This window comes from Pholis gunnellus, assembly GCF_910591455.1.
Source record: "Pholis gunnellus genome assembly, chromosome: 24".
NCBI lineage: Eukaryota > Metazoa > Chordata > Actinopteri > Perciformes > Pholidae > Pholis > Pholis gunnellus.
Window position 1 is genome coordinate 6,110,272 of NC_136551.1, and position 23,742 is coordinate 6,134,013.

The 23,742-nt window shown below is 45.4% G+C and overlaps 1 protein-coding gene across 3 annotated transcripts in view; it reads left to right on the top strand.

Moving 5' to 3' along the window:
- Window positions 1–21,154, top strand: part of xirp2a (xin actin binding repeat containing 2a) — a 44,907-nt gene extending 23,753 nt beyond the window's left edge. For 2 of the 3 annotated variants that reach the window (XM_079185962.1, XM_079185963.1), the window contains 8 exons: window positions 1,665–1,822; window positions 5,872–6,009; window positions 7,445–7,531; window positions 9,169–9,238; window positions 9,590–9,693; window positions 10,250–19,352; window positions 20,793–20,926; window positions 21,015–21,154. In XM_079185962.1, the coding sequence (XP_079042088.1) occupies window positions 1,665–1,822; window positions 5,872–6,009; window positions 7,445–7,531; window positions 9,169–9,238; window positions 9,590–9,693; window positions 10,250–19,352; window positions 20,793–20,887 (9,755 nt within the window). In that variant the 3' untranslated portion in view covers window positions 20,888–20,926; window positions 21,015–21,154. The remainder of the gene's footprint in view (window positions 1–1,664; window positions 1,823–5,871; window positions 6,010–7,444; window positions 7,532–9,168; window positions 9,239–9,589; window positions 9,694–10,249; window positions 19,353–20,792; window positions 20,927–21,014) is intronic. The other variant, XM_079185964.1, reaches the window with a different exon arrangement.
- Window positions 21,155–23,742: the final 2,588 nt, after the last annotated feature.

Below are 23,742 nucleotides of genomic sequence, written 5' to 3' on the forward strand. Positions count from 1 at the left end.
TTTGTTCCAAAATATGTTTTATAGGCGCTTGTTCACTCGTCTATTGTTAAACTCCATCCACCCCGACTTCATGAAGAAGCAGCTGTCTGATGATACACAACAATGGAAGCGCACACTGTGGTAAACCTTCAAACAAAAAGGCAACATAAAGTATCCAAATATGTCACCAGGTAGCTGGTTACGCCATAACTGAAAGTTAAAAATGTGGAGGGGCTGGCCTGCTGAGAATTCGGGTTGGGGCACACATGCCAAAGAAACATCACGTTGTCACTGTCAGCCATGTTTTTTTTATTTACGCTTGGCGTTGTGCACCTGGAGCCCTTGGAGGTCAGAAGTTGGAAATTTCAGCTGGGAACATTCCGACCCCTGAGTTTTCTAGGAAGTGGCTTATTTTCAGGGCTGGATGGTAAACAACCGCTAACACGTTATCCTCTCAGGAACATTCTGGTTCTAGTCACTCACAAGCATCTCTCTCTTTCCTCTGCTCTCCTCTTTACCCCTCCTGATATTTTGTTATTGGGATGGTACAATATTTCATTTAATAAAGAGCTTGATACAATCGTTAGCTAAGTGGCTGATGGAACAGTAAGTTCACGCAGTTTATCCAGAAGACATTTTTAGCATTAACTGCTGTCTGTAATTCATTCCTCTCTTGTGGAGATGCCACTACGACAGCAGCTTAAATCAAATCGGATGATTCATCACGGCTAATAAACTGCGACAGGTTCCTCCTTTTTGGACTCTCTCTCTGCTCCCTCAGGGCAAAAGTTAACTACAACTCCCAATGGTAATGGATGATGGGGAAACACTTCAGAGCCAACGGCTCCTACAGTTACACAACTTTATTGGTTGATGGCGCAAAGAAGGGTGGTGGACTTCCTCATTTAGATTACAAGGCTACCAGGAGAGGGCTATATCAAGCCAGTGTAGTCATATAAGTGAACTTAGAGAAGCGTTAAGACAGTTTGAACAGTATGTGCTACACCACTAAGCACTGAATCTGCTCCTAATCTCTCTCCTAACACAGCAACATGAGGGCCTCACTCGAACCATATGCATTGAAGAAGCAGCTGCTGTCAAACTTTTGAAGTAGAACTCGCGCTGAACCTCCACTCTGGAGCTCGCGTACATGTGGAGAAGATGTATGCAATAATGTAGTGGGAAAACACAACAAGGAGGAGGCCTTTCAAGATGTCAAAAGGTTACAGCGAGAGCACATAATGAGAGAGAATCATTTCTGTTTTGGGTCTGCTCTCATCCCACTGCGTTGGTACCCGTAGAGAGAGAGAGAGAGAGAACATACCAAGAGCCAATAGGTCCGGTGTGGGCGTACGCTGCGCCTTAATGGAGCCTTCTATGTTGCCTAATGATGCTTTGTAGCACAGAGAAGTCAAATGTAAAATTGCTGGTCTTCTCTAATTGGCTATCTGCAGGGACGTGCCGCGCAATATGAAGTATCGTACAGTAGTGATTTGTGATTGATGTGTATTCCGCTTCGGTTTTCGTGTTTGCCTCCGGCCACATTTGGTTAAAACATCCGCAGTGAAAGCTGTAATATTTTAGACACCACCTACATTGAGTGTATCAGTGTGTTTTATTTCCATTTTATTAAGTCAATGTCGGTGTGATATTTGTGTAAGGTGAGTTTCACTTCTTTGTGTCAGCTGCAGGCAGCGAAGGTAGATCCAAGGCAGGACGTGCGGAGGACAGGGACCCGAGCGCCGAGGACCAGGAGGGCGAGCCGGTGTCGGTGAAAGAGCGGCTGGCGATGTATCAGGCCGCCGTGTCCAAGAAGGAAACCGGAGGTTCCACCTCTACCGTGGTAAGACGACACTTCCACGTGGGCGTAAGGAGAGACGGCAGACAGTCGCGGACATGTTTGGATTTAATTATTACGTTGACGCTGTGGCGTCGCTGATGTTTATAACCATTTGATTCTCCCCAAAGCAGAAATGTGCTGTCACTGACCGCTGTCACGCTTGTAAGGTACTTAGTTGAAAAAAGGACAAAGAGGCCGCAGGGCATCTGGTGGGATGGAAGCATTATTTGTCAAAGTGTCATAAGGCTCAGTACTGGATGGGAAAACCAGTCCTCTAGAGTGCGAATGGGAGCCGGGGGGAGTCATGTAACAGTCATTTCATATAGGGCTGCTGTTTCAGCAGGAGATATCATTCATTTCTCAACGTAAAGTTAGACAATTTCTCCAAATACATTATTTTGTTCCTAGGGGCCCCTACCCCTAGGTTAGGAACCTCTGTAATATAGAATGGTATATGTGCAGATGCATTAGTATTAAAGGTTCCCAATGTTGTTCCTCAGGTATTCAAATCCAAACGTTCACATTTTGTAGAACTACGTATGTTTTAACGTCAAAATGCTATTTTCCCGAGCCCTTCTAAAACACCTGACCTTTTCTGAATGATGACGCTGCTACATATACAGTATATCAACATCTTTATAAGCCCACACTGAAACTGATATTTACTTTTTTAGAAAATATTCACGTCTTTTCAATATTAAATGTAAAAAGAGATTTATGAATTACTAGTTAGAGCGTTAATTGTGTTATTTCTGTCATAATGGGAAACTGTTGACATTGCTCAGGCCTAACGGGTGTGTATGCACTGGCAACATACAGCCAAGGAGAGCTACACACACACACACACACACACACACACACACACACACACACACACCCTTGTGTCGTATTAACTGCATCTGTAGAGAGCAGTGCGCCTTCATACTTAAATTAAACACAATAACCCGTGTGAATATCCCTGAGTCATTGGTCATTACCAAGAACAAAAAGGCCCCCGCAGCTTTGAAGTGCCTTCATGCACTTTATGAACCCGATGATTTAACTGTGTGAGCAGTTAGTCAGCCAAGGCCACTGCAGTGTGTCAGCTCGGTATCTAAAGCAAAGCCCTACTGTTCTCTGCTGCGCTCCACAGCTACAGGGCACAACAGCTCGTTCCTTATTTACTGATGGACCGCGTGCAGATGTAATGGAATACAAGCTGCTGAAAATGTGTCATATAATGTGCAAAATGTGGGAGGGGCAAATGTTTACAAGTCTGTACAGAGGATACTGTCCAGAAGCTTGACACTGTGTCCTTTGTCCTTTTTTGTTTTATATTTTATATCTCAATGGATCCCCCGGTTCAGAGCCAAATGCAGTGATCCAAACCTCGCTTCCAATCCTTGAATCTTTTGGTCCGTTAGGTGATAAATAATCAATGTCCAGCATGTCCGTCATGAGGCCACACTGTGGTGTGTTAACAGAGGGCGACCTGCCACCTTCTGGGGTCTTTGCGCATGACGACACACAGCAGCTGCATTCTCTGTTTCACAGTAGTCCTATAAAACGAGTGGTGGACACAAAAACGACTCCAATGGAATTAAAGCTAAATTGAAAATCTTAAGATAAAGTATTTAAACGTTAAAAAACCTAATTGAGACTAATAATAGTAATAACTGAAAGTTGTCCCCTACTATGCGGCGTAATTTGATTTTATGAGTGAGTGCATTAACCGTCAGCTGGTCTCAGGTCGGTATAGTAACAAGCCACTCCAGGCTAAGTTTCACAGCCATTTCAGAACAGATGAGAGCCGTTGTTAACATAAGAGTTCTTTTCTAGCACCACTCACATCAGGAGGCCTGTTACTTTTTATGACACATAATTATGCTTAAAATAACAACCATCAGACAAATTCAACAAACCCTTTATATTTTGTAGTTTTAATACCAATAGCTGAGAATATTAAACCTTGACGGTGTGGCAACCGCCCCAAGCTTACTGCCTACTGACAGCTGAATGTGGATGTTTATGTGTGTGTGTGTGTGTGTGTGTGTGTGTGTGTGTGTGTGTGTGGGGGGGGGGGGGTTCTTGTTTTCCCCCTATACCTTTGCAGCTGTTGTCTGCATGTCCACACACAAGTGGCAAGTTGTTTAAAGATAGCAGGACCCCTGATGGACACCGTTCAGTCTGTCCAGTCCATCATCCAGCAGCTATGTCACTCCCAACTCATCAAATACTGACGCTTGGTCAGTGCAACCTCGGCGTCTGACACAAGGCAGCCTTTAGTGTCTGTGTGACGCACCAGGCTTTATACTAAACCTATCCCCGTCACTATTAGACAGTCAGACCAACTGACAGAGTATATAGAGCTTGATAGGAGGAGGTCTGGGTGGATGGTTTGGTCGAACAAATACAGGACTTTCACAGAGGACTTTCACCAAGGAGACCGCTGTTTGTGTCCTTTGTGAAGTCCAGGATGTCCTATTTTACCTTAGTTTCGTTACGTAACATACGTACTTAACTAACGGCAGTTACATAACAAACGTAGTGCTTTAAAACAAACTACAATCTTTTCATAAAACCAACCAAGTAGCTTTGTTGAGTAAGTAAACCTAAAAATGAAGTAAACACACTTTTGAAGTTTATTTTGAAAGACGCTATGCATGCAATGAGAGAAAACTGTGTTACCTGTGAACACAGTTTTATTTTGAAAAGAGTTTAAGCATGTAATGAGTCGTGTGCTTCCTGTGAATCCAGAAATGCATTTTGAAATACATTGTAAGGAGCGGAAACTGTACGTTTTTCGTGAACACTGAAGTTTATTTTCATCTGTGTTTCCTGTGCACTTTATTTTGGAATGACATTAAGCATTTAAGGAGCGGAAACATGCGGTCCCTGACACGTCCAAACCCGACACTAGAGGGGTACCGAGAGCGTCATAGTTTGAAAGCTATAGGGCTGCTGACCCGGGGGGTCGGTATTTGACTGGTTGGGATATATAATATCTGCACTAAAACATACAGTACTTATTTTCACCGGTAAACCTGCTGAACCCGTCTAAAGAATACACGCTCAGAGGACATGAAGTCATTTAAATGAGATGTTGATTTTATGTTACATCAACGCAGCTATTGTGCCCAGAAGTAGTCAAATATTGATAACATGGTGCCCTGCCATGAAATGTTGCTGACCTGAACTCCTCTGCAATAACTTGCAAATTGCACTGTACCTCTTATTTGCATTAAAAAGGAAGGGTGGCACTCACACACACACACACACACAGCAGAGAGCTTCACATATATATATTGCACTTCTCCAGAGGCTGCATGCAGAATCCTTCATATAAATGTTTTATTAAGAAAGTAATTGACAATTCCAAAAGGAGATTATTGCATCAAATAGTCAGTGTGCACTCTTGGCCGGATGTGGTAGTGTGAGGACCGCATCCTCCATACTGATGAGGTGTGGAAAGTCTCCTCCTCTCTGCAAAGACAACAGGCTTTTGTGCTTTCCAGTTTTAAGGAATAATTCCGCTCGTAGCTTTTAAACTGACTATTCTATTCTGTTTCACTCTCTGTTGCAGGTTGGATATGGGAAACATGGATTCATTAAGATTGGGTGTCTGCCATCTTTGCTGTTTTTCATATTTCTGCCAGAAATTTAGTTTAGGTTTTATTTCTTTTCTGCCTGCATTGTCCTTCTTTCTTGTCTCGGTATTATCACAGGTACATTACATACGTTGCCCTCTGCTTTCATTACCTCCCAGAGGATCGTTATTAAAGGAACCATCTTATTCCCCCGTTCATTTTTTACAATCACAGCATTCATGTCACGTTTAAAAGAACACCAACGCTTCTCAAAGCATTAGCATAATGCCTTTGCGTTCACTTTCATATTAGCATAAGCGAATGTATAGCATATTCACAATCAATGAGAGCAGAGAATAGTTCACCTCAGGTCAATTTCAATCTCCTGATATCTGACATAAAGAAGGTTTACAGTGTGTTTAATCCATAAAGCGTTGCAGATGGATCACCAGGTGTGTTTCACGCCATCTGTTCTCTTCTTGATAGGTGATGAGTGAGTCAGAGGCCTGTTCGCTGCCCGGAGGCCTGGCCAGTGTGAAGAAACAGTTCGAGAGCCAGGAGTTTGCCTCTTCGTCCTCTCAGTCCAGCGTCACCCAGTTCCACTTCGAGCAGAGATCTGTCCAGGTGAGAATGGATGGCGACTGCTGAACAGGCTTTTCTGAACTTTTACCTGGTCATGAAGCAGTCTCAATGTAATACTGATGCCTTTTTTATATGACCGAAATAAGCGAACGGGATCATCAGCGAGAGGATCGGCTATTTTTATATAGTTATTCTCAATGCTCGTCATCGGGGCCACCGGGTCCGATTCCACCCAAATCACACCGACACCCTACTGCTAGAGACCCGGGCCGTATTGCTGAACCAGAACCAGGACTGTGTGGGGCAGACTGTGAGACCCTGCTGCAGTAAAATGAGAGGTTTTCTAAAGGGGCTCTGGTGCTCTTTGGGGCTGCTAAAATCAACACAAGATGATACCTTTTTCAAGAAAACCTTCTGCAATGAGCATGAATGTGATAATAACATCAGGTATTGAACATGACACCTCTCCATAAATCATTATTAGAGATGAGCAATAACAATAGATGAAAGTGGCCTTTATTGTCCCTCCTATTTATAGTCAACGCAACTTGGAAGAGACAGCACTGCTGTGGCTTCTTGTTCACCGGCTCTGCGTGAAGTGAGGAACGTATGAATGCCACAGGGTGATTTACATTCTAGTGTCGCGCTTTTATTGGGGGAAAAAACCCGGCCGCTGTGGCCGCCAGGCGCTTCTCGTAGGTCAGATCAAAGAGGGCACCTTGAACTTTGCTCAAAATATGTGCCGCTGTCATGGAGCGCGTGAGGGAAATGCTTGAATGCGTTAGCAGCCTCTGACAGGGGGGGCTGGAGCCCTGTCAAATCCCCCCCCCCCCACATCTGCTCATTCAGGCGGGGGAAGCAGAGCGGATTCATCGAGCACACGTGGACCTTGCTGAATGCTAAATTTGACAGAGGGGGTTCGTGATGGGAAGTGTCTGTTTGATCGAGGTGTTGCCTCTGCGCCACGACGGCAAACCACTTTCCGCCTCAAGTGTCCCTCACCGGTGTAATATCCGAGCTCCGGTTTTATAAAACTGGTCGTACATCGGGGGGGGGGGGGGCAAGATGGTATTATTCTGACATAAGTGGTTTCAGAAGTACAGAGCACACCTGCCCATGTATCTTTCATGTTAACAGCAGTGAATACAAGCTCAAATATTTGATGTCTCTTTCATCTCCAAATTGCGTGAATCTCACAGGAGGAAAATGGCGCATGAAGTGTTGTACTGTTTTTGTAATCTTTTGCTTTCCTTCTCCAGCTCTGACGCCGTCCTTTAGTGGAGTTTAAACTTGGTGGTTCTTTCTCCCTAATAGGAAACCATTCGTTGGCTTTTTTTCACCGTATAAAGATAACTAGCTCGCATGCTGTTTCTTACAGCTCAGTGGCGTTTGTCTGTCTTTGTGTTTCTGGCCATTTGTGCGTGTATTGTGGATTTGAGGGGGATTTCTCATTCCTCCGTCTCTCTCTGTTTGACAGGAGACGTCAAGCTCCTCAGAGGTGACGGTGAGAAGCAGTGGCAGAGAGGTCGCCCCCACCACAAACCTCCTTCACAATCAACAAGAGGTACTGGTTGTGGGCACAACAAGGATATCCGAATGTCTGGGAGAGGCTCAGTTTAACCTGCAGAGAAATGGCTTCTGGAGAAACGGGTCTACTTATAGACTGGGTCGCACCATTAAGGTTGAACTTAAACTAGGATTAGCTCCAAACAGAGTTGAGCAAAACTCGGATTAAAATGAGTAAATCCAGATTTAAAAACAAGAAGAGCTCTGTTGCTAATCTCCGTTAAGTAAATGCAACTTAAGAGTGTGACAGTGTAAACTGTCGACTCTAAGCCGAATGCGGCCGTGGTCACTCTGACGGCAGCTGTTGAAAACGGTAACGGAACACGTTAATGTCCCGTAAAAGCCTTCAATCAATTTTAAATGCACACTCATCTGTGTTTATTATCTACGCCAACCGCTTACGTAAGTTCTTATGAGCAACCACGGATGCGTTTGTCTGAAAGTCATCAGTTAACCACATTTTTATTTTGAGTCGATGTTTAAAGCTCGCCAACTCGTTTGGATGGCTGGGGCAGAACGTTCTGTTGTATTATTGATGACGTCGGCTGTAGAAGGGTCTATACGATGCTCGTGGGCTGTAAAAGAGGGAGGGGGGGACGACGACGACGACGACGACTAACTTTGGGCTGCTCTGTATTCCTTCACAAAACATCACATTGTTTGCTAGCTCGCTAGTTAGCTTAACGTTACACATGATGACTCGACGAGAGAAGCTCTAATTTCTCCTGTGAGGAAAACTTGTTGGCTGAATTACTGAAGCAAAATGCCCGAATAATAAAAGTTATAAAACAGACAACGGCACAGTAAGAAAAAAACCTTTTTCACGTGAAGGAAAAAAGAGACTGGCTGTTCAGCTCCATAGCAGTGTCCTTGCTGAACGGGAATCTTGGGAGAAATTCAGCAGCAGCGTCATAAAACTCTACTGGATTGAGTCTGTCCATTAACTTCATTATTTTTCTCAATCCATTTAAAAAAGGCAGCAATTCTTAAAGTTAAACCTCCACAAGTGTTAGTTTAAAGTTTAATTTATGTTTAGAGTCAAATCTACACTGATGTTTACAGAGGTTTCAAATGTAATCTTGCTTCATCTTGTCGGTGCAACCCAGCAGCCTTAAAGTTGGTTAAATTAAATCGACTAAATATTACATTTTCTATAGAATCTTTTTCACTCCAGCAAAGCTACAGGTCAATGGCCTGATACCATCCTGCAGATATAGTGCACATGTATTTTAGTTGCCCCTCATTGTTCATTTTCTTGCAAAAAGATTTTCTCGTGCCTTTAACACACAGAACACTTTGTTTTTCAATATACATTGACCATAGTTACCTGTTATTATATGTTACTTTATTTGTTATTGTTCAGGTTGCTGTAGTCATTTTTCTAAAGAAGGGAAAAAAAAAAGCATTATTCGAAAAGAGGTACTATGTTAAACTCGCCATTTGTCACCAGCTGTGTGGTGGCATTTCACCCCTGACAGGCTGCTAATAAACCCAGTTCTTTGATTATTTCTGAACTTTCTGTCCTTCCCTGTGTAGAAAATTAGCCTCATGCTAAGCCTTTAACTCCTCTCTGATTGAAAACAGTTGGGGTCTGCAGTGCAGTTGCCAGTTTACAAATGATTTTTCTTTTCACAGGTGATCCATGATGAAAGAGTGCACCAGAACAATGTGGCTGCCAGTTACGGGAATCATTACAATGAAACAGGTTATTCCACTCATGGCTTACGAATTGTAATTTGCACGTTTTTATCACAGCGCTGCTTGTGTCCTGTATATTAATGATTGTTCCCACTACAGCTGAATAAGGGATGAGCTATGAAAATGGGTTGGAGTGCAGATGATTTTCTATTCAGTGCATAGCAGCAAATCTAATCAGGGCAGAGTCAGGAAGGTAAAATATTGGAAAGTGGAAATTGGGCAATCACAGCTGCATGGTTTCAGAAAATGAAAACTACTCAGGTTTTTAATGAAATGATTTATTTCTCTTTCCAATCCCCCTGAGCTCCCTCACTGCGAATGACTTAATGAGGCAGCCTTCTTCTTGTGTCTAATTCAGTTATGCTCATTGGAGGAGAGGACCTACCAAAGGTTTCCACTCAGTCTTTGAAGCAGCAGTATGAAAAAACGATTGAGGAAGCCGCACCAGCCAAGGAAATTAAGGTAATGATGCTGTCTATTTATCTAAATAGAAGATAGTTTGGCTTTTTCATGATGTATCAGGATGAGGATGAGGCCACATCATGAAATAATCAAAAGAAAATTGCCCATGATATAAGTTGATGGAGAATAAATTGGATTGGATAAAAGACCTAATGTTATTACACATCCAAGGTTTTTTTTTCCAGTGTAAAAAGAGAAAACCCAAACTCAAACAAGAACTCTCAATACTCTCTGCAGTTAATGATGCTCAAGCCAGTAATTAGGAACATCCATAACTGAATATGTCTGGGTTTGACGGACTGAAGTTGTCTGTATTTGTTTATTTACAGCCAAATAAGGTTTGTTATTTTGTGCTTCTAGACATGGAAAATAAATTTGACTCAGCTGCACAAATGATAGAAATACCATTTATAATGATACTTCATTTCCTAAATCACTCTGTACTTCAAAGCTGTCCTGTCCTGTGCTTTTATAACGTAAAACATTTCAATTTCCTATCTTCCTATCAACCCTCACTTTCCCTCTCTCCTTAACCAAAACCACTTACGAACCATAGGTTGATGTGGATTTCAACCAGTTTCAATGGGCACCAGTGAATCAGCCCTCCAAAGCTTCAACCATGACGAGCTATGACACCTCTTCCACCTTAAAGACTGCCACTCACACTGCCTCATCAGTAGCGTCTGCCTCGTCAATGGCTTATGAGCTGACAGATAATTTCCCTCCTCCGCCCTCGAACCTGTTGCAGGAAACCCCTGACTATGTCTCTTCCCAGCCTCAGGAGCCAGCCTCCCAGCAGAAGCACGCTGTTACTAAGGAGCAGTACTTTAAACACAAGACTACAGCCGAACTAAAGCGCCTCTACAAGCACATCAATCCAGAAGTCCGCAAGAACCTGGAGGAAGACTTCTTGAGTGAGCTCACCGAAGCAGAAAAGAAGGACTTGGAAAGCGAGGAAATGGTGGGAGACGTCCAGCAGGCATGCTATATGTTTGAAAATGACGGCACCGGCTCAAGCCAGTGTTCAAGCCCTGACAGAGAGTACCTGGAATGGGATGAGATCCTCAAAGGCGAAGTGCAGTCCATGCGCTGGATGTTCGAAAACAAGCCGCTCGATACGATCAAAGACGACAACCCAGATGAAGACGAGGTGGGGAATATCGCCCAGCAGGAAATCATTGCCGGCAAAGATGTCAGACACACAACTTGGATGTTTGAGACTCAGCCCATTGATGCTCTGGGGACAGAGGCTACCGATTCTACTGAGCAGTCACAAAAATTGACTGATCTCGCGAGAGGGGATGTCCGCACTGCCACGTGGCTTTTTGAGACGCAGCCACTCGATTATCTGAATAAGATCTACCAAGAAGACGAGCAGGAGATGGACTTTGTCATCACCAAAAGCATCACCGGCGGAGATGTGAAAACCGCCAGATATCTCTTTGAGACCCAGCATCTGGATTCCTTGGGTAAAACTGAAACAATTGAGGAAAGCAACTTCCTGAACCTGAAGTCTGAGCTGGAGGAAATCAAAGGGGATGTGAAGACAACCACTCGCATGTTTGAGACCCAGCCCATGTGTGTCATCAGGGGGGATTCGGGAGAGATGCTGGAGATCACCACCATCCGCAGGGAGGAGACTGAGAAAGGAGACGTCAAGACATCACGCTGGATGTTTGAAACCCAGCCTCTGGATATCATTAACAAAGACCCTGCGATGGTGAAGCTGATATGTGGCATATCCATGGAGGACAACGTCCAAGTAGGTGTAAACAAAGGTAGGTGGCTTTTTGAGACCAAGACCCTTGACACCATTAAAGATGAAGAATGGGAGAGTTCCAGGACGCAAAAGGAAGACATACTTGGTGCTGATGTGAGGAAGCACTGTCTGGTTTTCGAGACTCAGGCTATGGATACTCTGAAAGACAACGCCAATGATAGACCTTTACCTTCAGAGGAGATTGTAGGAGGAGATGTTCGATCAGCCAAACATCTGTTTGAAACAGTGCCTATGGAAAATCTCAAAGAACTGCTCGAAGTGGGAAAACTTAAGAAAATGGTTGCATCTGAAGAAGAAAAGGGTGACGTGAGGCATCAAAAGTGGGTCTTTGAGAGCCAGCCACTGGAAAATATAAGGGAGGAGAAGAAGGAGATTACAAGAACGGTGAACGTCGAAGCTCTGGACAAAATAGATGTGACAAATTATAAAGAAAGGTTTGAAAGTATGGATTTAAGTAAGTGTGACGGAACACAGAAAATTCAAGTTGAAGGTGTCACAAGTGGATCCGTCCGATCCAACAGAGTTCTTTTTGAATCGACCCCTATGTATGCTATGCAAGACAGCTCTGGCCATTACCACGAGGTGAGGACCGTGAGGCGTGACGAGATTGTGAAGGGAGACGTGCGCAGCTGCAGATGGATGTTTGAAACACGTCCGATTGATGAGTTTGATGAAAGTATCAATAAGTTTCAGATCATAAAAGGTATATCTAAGCAGGAGGTCGAGTCAGGGGATGTCAAAACGGCCAAGTGGTTGTTTGAAACTCAGGCGCTTGATACCATAAAATCTTTCAGTCAGGATGAAGAACATACATCTAAGGAAAGTATTGAAATCGAGAAAGGCGACGTTAAGACTTGCAGGTGGCTATTTGAGACTCAGCCGATGGATGCTCTGTATGAAAAGGTGGAAAAGACAGAGGCTGACGTCGAGGAAGTTCAAAAAGGTGACGTCAAAACGTGCACTTGGCTCTTTGAGACCCAGACACTTGACAACATACGTGATCATACGGAGTCTGAGACCATTCTGAAAACCTGCACTGTAAAGCAAGACGACGTCCAAGGAAAAGACGTGCGGCTCGCCCGCTTCCTTTTTGAAACTGAGAACCTGGAAAATATCACAGGTGAGGACGTTGGTTCTTTCAGAAGGGTTACAGAAATTAACATCCAGTCAGGCGATGTTTCCAGGATGAAGTACGTCTTTGAGAATCGCTCCTCTGACATTATGAGCTCCACCTCTGTGGAAACAATGCAGAGGCTGAAGACACAGCAGACCGAGGATATCCAGAAGGGAGACGTGGTGAACTGTACCTGGATGTTTGAAAATCAGCCAATCGATGCCATCCGTGACGATTCAGCGGAGGCGAAGGAAAGTCGCACTGTGATTGACGTTCAGGGCGGTGATGTTGATAAGGGCCGCTTCATTTTCGAGACCTACTCTCTGGATAAAATTAAAGAGGAGTCCACTGAGACTGATATTACTAAAATCTTTAGAGATAAAGTAGAGAAGGGGGATGTGAAAAATTACACCATGATGTTTGAAACTCAGCCGCTGTACGCAATCTGTGACAAAGAGGGACATTATCATGAAGTGACTACAGTTACCAAGGAAGAAATCATTAGAGGAGATGTGGTGGGGGCTCGATGGCAGTTCGAGACAAAGCCTCTGGATTCAATTAGAGATTCCGAGGAGGTCTATGTTATCAAAGCTGTGACTGAGGAAGGCATCAACAAAGGAGACGTTAGCACTGCGAGGTGGAGGTTTGAAACGCAACCTCTGGATGAAATTACAGAGGATATAAAAGTCAGGTCGAAAACAATTGCAGATATCCAAGGCGGTGATGTGAAGACAAATAAGCAGCGATTTGAGACTGATGAGATGTCTCAAAGGTACATCAGAACCGTTAGTGTGAGCGAAATCCAAAAAGGCGATGTCAGATCTGCCACATGGATGTTTGAAACGCGCACAATTGACGAGATCCGCGGTGAAGGCGCAGAGTATGATGGCATGGAGAGAGTGACAAAAGAGGAAGTAATGAAAGGAGATGTCAAACAGTCTGTGTGGCTCTTTGAAAAGCAGCCCCTTGACAGTATCAAAGAGACTGACGGCACAGAGCTTGTTGCCACAAAGGAGGAAATCCCACAGGCCGATGTGAAGACGACAACATGGCTGTTTGAAACCACTCCGTTCAATGAATTCAACGAGAGCAGCATGGAAAAGACAGAAATAATGGGTAAAAGCATCAAAGACACACTTGAGGAGCTGTACTGTCAGAAAATGGTGGAATCACAAGGGGTTCTTTTTGAGGCAGATGAGATTGGCGATGTCCGCATGGCTAAGTACAAACTCATGAACCAGGAGGCTCCGGAAATCCAAAGAGAAGAGATTATCAGAGGGGATCTGAGCAACATAATGATGAACCTCCTGAACCGCAGGGAGATCACTGAAAGGGGGATAACTATTGACAGTGAGGAGCGGGGCAACATCAACACCACAGTGAAGCAGCTATTCAACCAGGAAAGGGGAATCAATGTGGAGAAAGAGGAAATTATCCGCGGTGACATTCAAGAGGCCGTAAACAATCTGCTCAAGAATGAGGGCTCCTCCAAGCGTGGCATTCTGATTCAAGAGGATGAGAAAGGAGACGTGAGGTTGACTATCTACTCCCTCTTGAATAAAGGGGAGAGGGCTAGCATGGAAAAGGAGGATATCGTTCAAGGCAACGTGAGCAGAACGCTCCATCGTCTTCTCTCCAACTCGGGAGGAGAAGGCTCTAAAAAGATACGGGTCGGAGAAACGGAAAGGGGTAACGTCAGCTTTTACTCCACATGCATTGAGTCGGGAGCCTTGGATTATCTAAAGCAGCTTCAGTACGAACCCGGTGAACCTCAGGAAGAAGTAAGAAAGGAGAATATCATAGGTGGTGACGTTCAGGAGACAAAACTCTTGCTGCGGAAGAATCAGCAGCAGATTGGTCGCACAGTGGCAGAAGACGATATAGTTCCTGGTGATGTACACAGCAATGTTAAAGTCTTTATGACGGAGCCTGCTGTTACCTACAGAAACCTAGAGAAAAAGGATATTGTCAAAGGTGACCTCAACGCAGCCATGGATTCACTGACCCAAGCCATCAATCAGAAAGTTCTAATAGAGAAAGAGGAGGTGGTGAAGGGAGACATACCAACTACTTTGAGGTCTCTGGAGGAGGCCCAGCATCAAGCCAAAGAAATGGAAAAGCCTGAAATTGTCAGGGGAGATATCAGAGGTGCTCTAGAGTCACTGGAGAAATCTGCAACCACCAATACGGAAGCTACAGTTGAAGATCTAGTGCCAGGTGATATCAAAGGGACTCTGAAGTCCCTGGAGGAGGCTAAGCAAGCTGTGAAAGAGGTCGAAAAAGAGGAGATTCTCAAAGGGGATATCTACACCGCCATGCAAAGTTTACACGAGGCAACGAGCGAGAAAAAGACTTACCAGCATCAAGTGAGCGAACAAGGGGATGTTAAAGGCACTATTCAGCTCTTGCTAGAGCCAACGACTTCTCCCAGACTGCAGCGCAGGGGGAGCACCGAAGGAGACGTGAAAACATCTATAAAATGTCTCTATGAAGGACAGGAGGCAACACAGGTGGAAAAGGAGGAAGTCTTGAAAGGGGACGTTCAAGGGGCAATAAAGAATCTAATGCAAAGAAAACAATATTCGCATCACAAACGCATGCATCCGCCGAAGAAAGCGAAAGTGCCCGTGAAGAACCCATTAACTGTAAAGCAAGCGGAGCATGAATGCTTACATGAAGCCAAGAGTGAGAGTGTAGCAGTCAATCCAGCCCCCGCTGTGAAAAAGCTCTCTCAGAGCGGTGAGTCACAGAAGCACACACAGAAGCACACACAGAGGCACAACGAAAGCAAATCAGTGAAAACAGAGGTAATAACCCAAGAGGCCCACTCTGTTACTGTAGCCAAAACAGATAATGCCACTGGGGCCTCTCAACAGAAGAGCATGAAAGAACAGAAGCACCAAGTGCTGCCCCCACAGAAAATACAAGCTCCTAAGCCTATTATGATAAAGAACAAACAAATGACTAATCATGATCAAACGGAGACCAAAGCTTCGGATGTGAATGTGATCAAAGAGGTGCAGAACATATCGCAGACTAGTATTTCAAACAAGCAGGTATGCGAAACAAAGTCAATCAAACAGGTGCAGACTACAGTGACGGAGAAAACTGTCGTTCGTAAGCAAAATGTATCGGAGCAAATGTCTCAAAAGCAAACCGAGTCTAAGGCGCTCACACAGAAGCACAACATGAAAAATATGAAGAGTGATCACCGAAACCTTGACATGAGAGGGAAAGGTGTGATCAAAAAGGCGAAGCCGGAGATTCACTTCCCCCCTCCTCCCTCTTCACCACCTCCACCCTCAGAGTCGGAGCTCTCCCTCCCTCCGCCGCCCTCGCCGGTGCTGGAGGCCCTACCATGCCCCCCTCCTATCATGAGGCAGGACAGCGACCTCCCACCTCCACCACCTCCGCCTCCCATGGAATGCAAGTCTGAGCCTGAATTTTTCCCTCCTCCTCCGCCTCTACCCTCTGCGAGCGGCCAAGATTTTCTCCCACCGCCTCCCTCACAGCAAGAGCTTTACGCAATGTCTCCCCTTGCAAAGCTGGCCAAACCGATCGGCAAGCCTTTATTCAAAGTGCCCAAGCAACCAGAAACACAGAAGCAGCCCATACAGATTAAACCCAAATGGCAGAAAAAGCAGCCAACTCCTCCACCACCACCACCACCGCCTCAGCTCCCTCCCGATCAAGCAGAGACCGTGTCAACGGAGCGTAAAGAAAAAGCTGAAGTTCAGGAAGTGAAAAAGGAAACTACCCAACAAATTGAAACAAGCAAGCAGATTCAGTCCGAAATAACAGCAGTGTCGACAACAAAAATACCAAGCATCCCAGCTGTGAAACCAATGCAAAAAGAGAGCCCAAAGCCACCTAAAAAAAGCTTTGTCCCTCCTATTAAACTGCCTCCAGCTCCTGAACCCACTCCAGCCGCAAAGCCTAAAACCTATGCTCGCAAATTTAAAACCCCTCTCATGCTTGCAGAGGAAAGGTACCGCCAACAAATGGAGAAAGAAGAAATGGCGAGGAGTAATGTCACCACTCCCACTTCACCAATTAAGATACCCTCCTCTGCTGAAAGTCCTGAGCTTCATGCAGCAATGAGCACAGAGACAGAAGAAGCCACGGAAGCGTCAAAAGCAAAGAGCGAAGAAGCTAAGACTGTTTCCAAAGAAGGAATATTGCCTGCCAAGAAAACCCCTTCCCAGATCCCTTTGAGCAAACCCTTGATCTCAGTTTTAAATAAGAAATCAGCATCTGGATCTTCCAATGTGTCCGTGGCCTCAACTGATGTCGTTAACAAGACTCAAACCGCACACAAGCAGCAGACTGTTTCTGTTTCTCAGGCCTCGCATATTGAAAGCCAGTCATGCTCGAATGTGGTCACTTCTTCAGTCACGGAGCAGCAGCAGTTTATTAAGAAATCCAGCACCAGGTCTATCGCTTCCACACAGAGTGCTGTCCAGGAAAATGTAAATCTCCAAAGCCAGACTGCGGTCACATTGAAAGCTGAAGATGTGAAGAATAGTAATGTGCCTCCGACACAGGAGGGGAAAATGAGTCCCTCTCAACCCACTAAAATTCCAAAGGTAACTCCGAGTTTCAAGGTGAAAACCTTTAAGATGCCGAAAGAGGAGAAAGGTGAAATGCATTTACAGCAAGAGAAAAGTAATGTTTCACAGAAGAGTGAAACAAAAGTGAATCAGAAGAGCAACCAGCTGACGTCCGCAAGAACTGAGATGAAAACCGAAATGAAAGTAAAGGAGAAGAAAAGTCATGTGACCCCACCTATAAAGGAAGTTGAGGTGGAGGTTCACGTTAAAAAGGGAGAGCAGGTGCAAAAGAATGAGACTAATGTAAAGCTGTCACCATCAGTTACTGGTTTAATGCCTAAGGTGGCTAAGATAACATCTGCAGCAACTCATCAAGGACAAGGCCATGTATCTGTCTCCCACAGTCAGCAGAGCATAAAGACGGAGCACATTCAACACGAGGAGGTGGTGGTGACTGAGAGTGTGGTACAGCAACGCTTTCAGAGACAAGAGGCCGTTCACATGCAACAACAAACAAAGGTACAAGCAGCGGAAGCGAATAAAGTGCAGATAAAGACAGTGAAGTCAAAAGGTGAGCCCGAGGGTGTGTCTGTGCAAGGGACGGGGAAAATAGCCCATAAAGACGAGGCTCATTCAGAAGAAATCACAGATTTGGAGAAATGTAATGTGATGCAGAAGCTGCTCGCTCAAATGAAAGAGCTCGAAGGCACACCAAGCAAAATAGACTCCAACGCTGTCAGGATGATTATAAGCCAACTCCCTGACTGGGCGATGGGCTCGGATGAGAAAAAGAATTTCAGTGAAATTGCTAAACAGCAAAGTAAGAAAAAGCTGAAAGAGATGGTGGTCTATGTGAGAAATATTTGTCATGCAAAGTTCACATTTTTGGAGGAGAGCTCAAAGGCCGTGGAAAAGCAGGGCCACGAAAAAGAAGCGCCGCCAACGCTGCAGAAACCAGACAAGAGCGTTCTCAGTGCTGCGACTGCAAAGATATCGAAGATCAGTATCGGCTCGTCCAAAAGTGAGAAGAAGCTGGCGGAAGAGAAAAAGTCACTTCAAGAGAGAAAAGTGCACCAGGAGCTCAGGGGGGAGGCTGATCAGAGGGTGTGCTCACCATTAGCGAGCATCCGCACGCCGTCACCGACTTTTATAAGCATTGAGTCAAGGAGGATAGACTCGCCGCTCAGAGTCACCCCCTCTCCACCCCCCTACAAGACAGTCGGTACACCTCCGCGCAAGTCCTACACGCCCACATCCCCCTTCAGCAGGGCCACGCCCTCCCCCACCCTGAGCCGCTCGGAGAAGCTGATGAAGCTGAGGGACACCACCTCCAAGCTTTCTCGCGGCATGACCCCGCCGCCTCCCATGCCGGTGCCGGAGTGTGTTGCAGCAGAAAGAGAGCAATCATCCCCATTTAGCGACAGGGGGACTCCGATAGAGAGACCCGAGGAAGGGGTGGGGGACGTGGCGGAAATGGTGGACTCCATGATGACTGTGAGGGATAAGAAGTCTTTCTTTGAGGAGGCGCAGAAGGCCGAGGTGAGCAGGATGTACATGCGGAGGGATCCCATCGACATCCCTGAACGTTTGGGGCTTGACACTGAGGAAGGCCTCGAGGCTGTGACGATAGACCTTCTGAAAGAGGATCTCCCAAAAGTTGATCTCTCTAAGCTGGTGAACAGATTTGAATCTCCACAACCAAAAGTCTACGCAAGAAAAGAGCCTATTGTCATCACGGAGAGGCTGGGGAGTGATACAGAGGATGCGGAGGAGACACCAAGAACTGACGAAATCACCTCGTTCAACGTAAAAGCCATAAAGGATGTGTTTGAGACTGGAGAGCATAGTTCTCAGGCAGCCCGGGAGCTCAGAGAACAAATAGAAAGAAGAGAACCCGAATCGGCCCACTCCAAGGTGGCGGGTCACTCGGAAACGACAGTGGTCACTGAGCAATTCTGCAGCATCGACGACTCGACGAGCGAGATGCGTCCCGGGAGCTCCCTGACCCGCGGCAACCCTCCGTCCTACGCTGACGTGGTGAGAGGCGCGGTCCCGACAGTCGACGTGCCCCCCGAGGCCTCCACCGAGGAACTGCTGAGGACCTTCCAGCAGTCGTGGGCCGAGAGCCAAGGAGTTTTCCAGAACCTTGGTTTCAGTGTCACGGAGCAGAGGACCTCGCAGATCGTAACGCACCAGCAGGCCACCGTCGTGACGGGTAAACCGAGCCGTGCGGCATGAGGATACTAAACGGGCGTGGCGGTGTGTTTTAACGTGCTTTGCGTGTGAGAAGTTTGAGGCATCAACTGCATCGTGTGGAAAGAAAAGAAGCATTAACATTGGTTTGACACTGTTATTTACGTGGCGTGATTTTCCTTTGATGTGTTTTTCCTTTATTTGAACTATTCACACCAAAGCTTGGTGCTGCATCCTGTTTATGTGCCATCAGGTTTTTAATATTCACAGGTTCCACTTTGTCTTCTTTAGCTTCTCATGCGTGAAGCTGGCAACATATTGAACTAATATTTCTCATGCCTGGGTGTGTGATGCAGAGAAGTGCTTGAAATGTCTCGAGCAAGAAGAAAACAATCCGTTTTATTTTTATTCTCTTATGTCTATTCAGTTGGAGATTCAGCTTCTATTCCAAAGTCACTTTTTGAAACAGAATTAATTACGTTTTCAAAGCTTTTGCAGTAATTACAAAAATCCCTCTCACTCCTTCAAAGACAAACCATTTTAGACAATTAAACGCAATTCTAATGCGGATGCCGATCACAGCAGCACGGAGAAGAAACTCAGTCACAGTTTTATTTTGTTTGCAGTCACCCCGTATAACACAGTTCAATTAAAGTTTGTTTTGTCATTTTGGTGACACTTTGGTTAAAGTTTTCCGGAAAGAGCTCTGTAATTTGATAGCAGTAAATGTACAACAACTTTCTTCTCCAGAAGCAGTAATAAGGAGGTTATTGAGGGGAAAGTCTTATTTAATGTGCTAGTAGTTGTAGAAAACGCTCATGCTAAATAAAGGCCTTTACACAATGGGGGCATTTTTTCATAATAAAAGCTGTAGATATATAATCATCAAAGGCCAGTATTTCACATTTTCTCACATTTGTCACGCCCTTATTGTGTAAAGGACTTAAGGCCTTAATAAGTGCATTATAATGACTAATAAAGAGCTAATACGCATGCTAATAAGCAACAAGTTATTGGTGAATATGTGGACCTTTATCATAAAGTGGTGCTGTAGTTTTGATAAAATATGAATTGCTCTATTTAAACCCCAGTAAATATGATTTCACTATTCATGTGTCATGCTTTAAAGACTCTATTGGTCAGTGGTTCCCAACCTGCAGGTCATGACCCCCAACGTGGTCCCAGGATAAATCAGAGGGGTCACAAGACCATTTAAGGGATTTATTTGAAGTTTAGTTTTATGACTTTCCTACAATTGTTTTGTATTTATCTATACACACGCTGCTTAATTTGAAGGTCGCAAGCCCAAGAAAAAAGAGGTATATACTGTTCAAGGCAACGCTAGCAATTCATTAGAATTGCTTTATTACCAACTTCTTGGTTCTTTCCAGGACATTTTCCTAGGAAATAAAAAGGAAGTGACCACCCTGTAAATTAAAGTTGTTATTTGATTTCTTTGCAGAAAATTCGAGTTCCAGAGTCCGAGCTGTGCCGGGTGTGTCGGAAGAGGGTGTACCCGATGGAGTCGCTGTTCGCAGACAAACACAACTTCCATAGAAGCTGCTTTCGCTGTGAGCACTGCAGCGGCAAACTAAGGTGACGTCATTTCACAGAGCAGACGCATTCTTCTCCCGTCATTCCTTTGCACTTCTTTAACCCCTCGTTATCTTCCTTTCCCCTACAGCCTCGGAAACTACGCCTCTCTCCATGGACGAATGTACTGCAAGCCACACTACACGCAACTGTTCAAATCCAAAGGAAATTACGATGAGGGATTTGGACAGAAACCACACAAAGAACTATGGAATAATAAGAACCAGGAAAATACAGCTGAAAAGACCAAAGTCAAATCCCCGTCACCTGAGAAGAAAGTCATGGATTCCAGAATTCCCACTGCTCCGAGCACATCAGTTACTCTGGAAGATGACGTGAGAAAACCAGAAGATGAAAGCAAAAAGCTCACCACTAAGATGTCTGTGGTATGGCCTCCTCAATCAGATTCTCCAAAGAAATCCTACACTATCGAGGAGGAGTTTAAGTTGGTGAAGCCCTCATGGCCCCCTAAGGAGGGCTCAGCTCAGGAAGAGGAACACCTAAATCAGCCTGTGAAGCCTTCATTAAAGGAGACCGATAACCCCGCAGCGAAAGTACAAAATAGACCCGAGGAAAATGACGAGGGGGAGAAAGTGAAAAAGCCCGAAGAGACTCCAGCTCAGTCAGAGGCTCCGGCCTCCCCGGCAGCAGTCACTCAGGACCCGGAGGGTGTTACTCGCACTCGAGAAACTAAAGAGTCAAACAGTGGCTCCCAGGCCGTGGCACAAGTGGGTTCTGAAATGGACTCTGAAGTGCGGCCTGGAGTGGAAGAGAAGGAACAAAGCCCGGGGAGCGGCGGGGGCAGAGCTGTGGAAGGCACGAAAGTACCGCGGGAGAGTGGCGAGGACGGCGCAGAAAGGGTGGAGGAAGTGATAGTGAATGGACATGATAAGCAGAGAGAGAGTGCAGTGGGTGGAAAGGAAAGTCAGGAGGAGAGGGATAAAGGAAATACTGACGGCATGAACAATGGCAAGGCGGTAAAGGTCACCTTAATAGATGAGGAGGAGGCGGGGGGACGGGCTCTGAATGCAAACTCCAACAATAACAATAATTACGGCCAGATGCTTCTGGATCACGACATCCTGTTTCAAGGGCTGAGCGAGGTCGAGGAAAAGGGAAACCAGTCGCTCTTCCTGACGGATACGATGGATTTCTTCCAATCCGATCACTGCGAGGAATCAAAATGGATGCCAAGCGAAGTGCTGCAGTTGGCACAGAGGGACGACGCTTTTGTGCCAGCGGGTGCCAAATGTGCCGACGCCACGGGCCGCCATTCAGACGCGGCGGGCTCCTTCGCGGAGACGGCCGAGGGAGCGTTCGCTTTCAGAAGCGAGGCCAGCGAGCCAAAGATCAGCACATCGAGCTTCCTCGAGGACATTTTCGCAGGCCTGAGCAGCGGCGGCGGCGGCGGCGACTCGGGCCTGCTATCAGATTTCACATCCGGCATCTTCGGGAAGTCGGCGCTGGATGACCTTTTGGATTTCGGGACGGAGGCGAGGGAGGGCTCGGGTGAAACGGGAGACGTGAGGCGGAAGGTTGAGAGCAGTGACGGCGTCGCCCCAAACGATGAAGAGGAGGCCCTGACAGTGGAGGAGCAGATCAAGAGGAATAGATACTACGACGACAGCGACGACTCTTGAACCATTTCAGCTACTAATCACACAGCGTTGACCACATTTCACATCTCATGTCCATGGAGAGATGAACTGCTCCGATTGAATCTAGTGTTTTTGTACTGCGTTTTAAGACTGCTTTTTATTTTATCTAGCTTTGTTTGATGGAATGCACCTGGTGTGCAGAGAGTGTTTCTTCTCGTGTATTACTTAGTATGCATATCTATGTTTTTGCCGACTGATCTAAACAAAAGGCTATATTTTCAAATAAGTGCATTAATTACAAACTGTTTTTCTCTTAACGAATGTCCGCCAGCTTTCTTTTTGTGCCTGAATAAAGAGGTTTTTCCCTTATTTTTTGTTATTTCTGTCATGTCTCCTGGTTGAAATAAAACTTCACGAACGCGACAATGTACGAGTTTTTAATCAGTGAGTGCACAGACCATAATAGCACTTAGCTGAGCCTCCTTTTGTGAGGCCAGCCATTTTGATATATGACCTATAGGAAACACTGTCCAGCTAAGATCTCTCTGGCGAAAGGCGTATTGATTTTCAGTGATAGAGCCGGCCTGCTGTGGGAGCAACAGATTTTTCCATTAGGTGGCTTTTGTCACCTCTGACAGATCCCCCCTCCCCCCCTTCATGGTTACAGCTTGAACACGTGGGGTAATTGGCTGCAATGAGAATATATGGTACTGTTAATTACACCAGCAAAAAACTACTTTAGTGTCAGGAAAGTGATGGCTTTAGGAGTTCACTGTGTTGTGCTGACAGCTGCTTTAAGTTGGGGAAGCACTGTTGCGGCCTCAATAATTCTGCATCCTCTCCTGAAATGCAGTTTGGCATCTTTTTTTAATTGGGTTATTTCTTTTTTTCCACCCCGTAACGTTTTCATTGAATATCCAAAGTAGATGTTTTGTATGGGTTTTTTTTTAATCGTTTTATCCTCCTGCCAAACAATTACAAACACACACAACTGCCCACCCATTTAGATAGCAGAGGCAACGATAACAAAAGCTGCCCGTGTACAGCTGGTGGAAATACACAAATTGCTGCTCAATTTTGCAATTAAAAGAAAAAATGCAGATTTATCCATAAGCCCACCAGTGTGTTGTGGAACCATGGTCTGGTGCCTGATGGAGCTCCAAAGCTTAAATGGACAGTTCACCCTAAAATCTAAAATTCATGATTTTAAACTTATTTTGA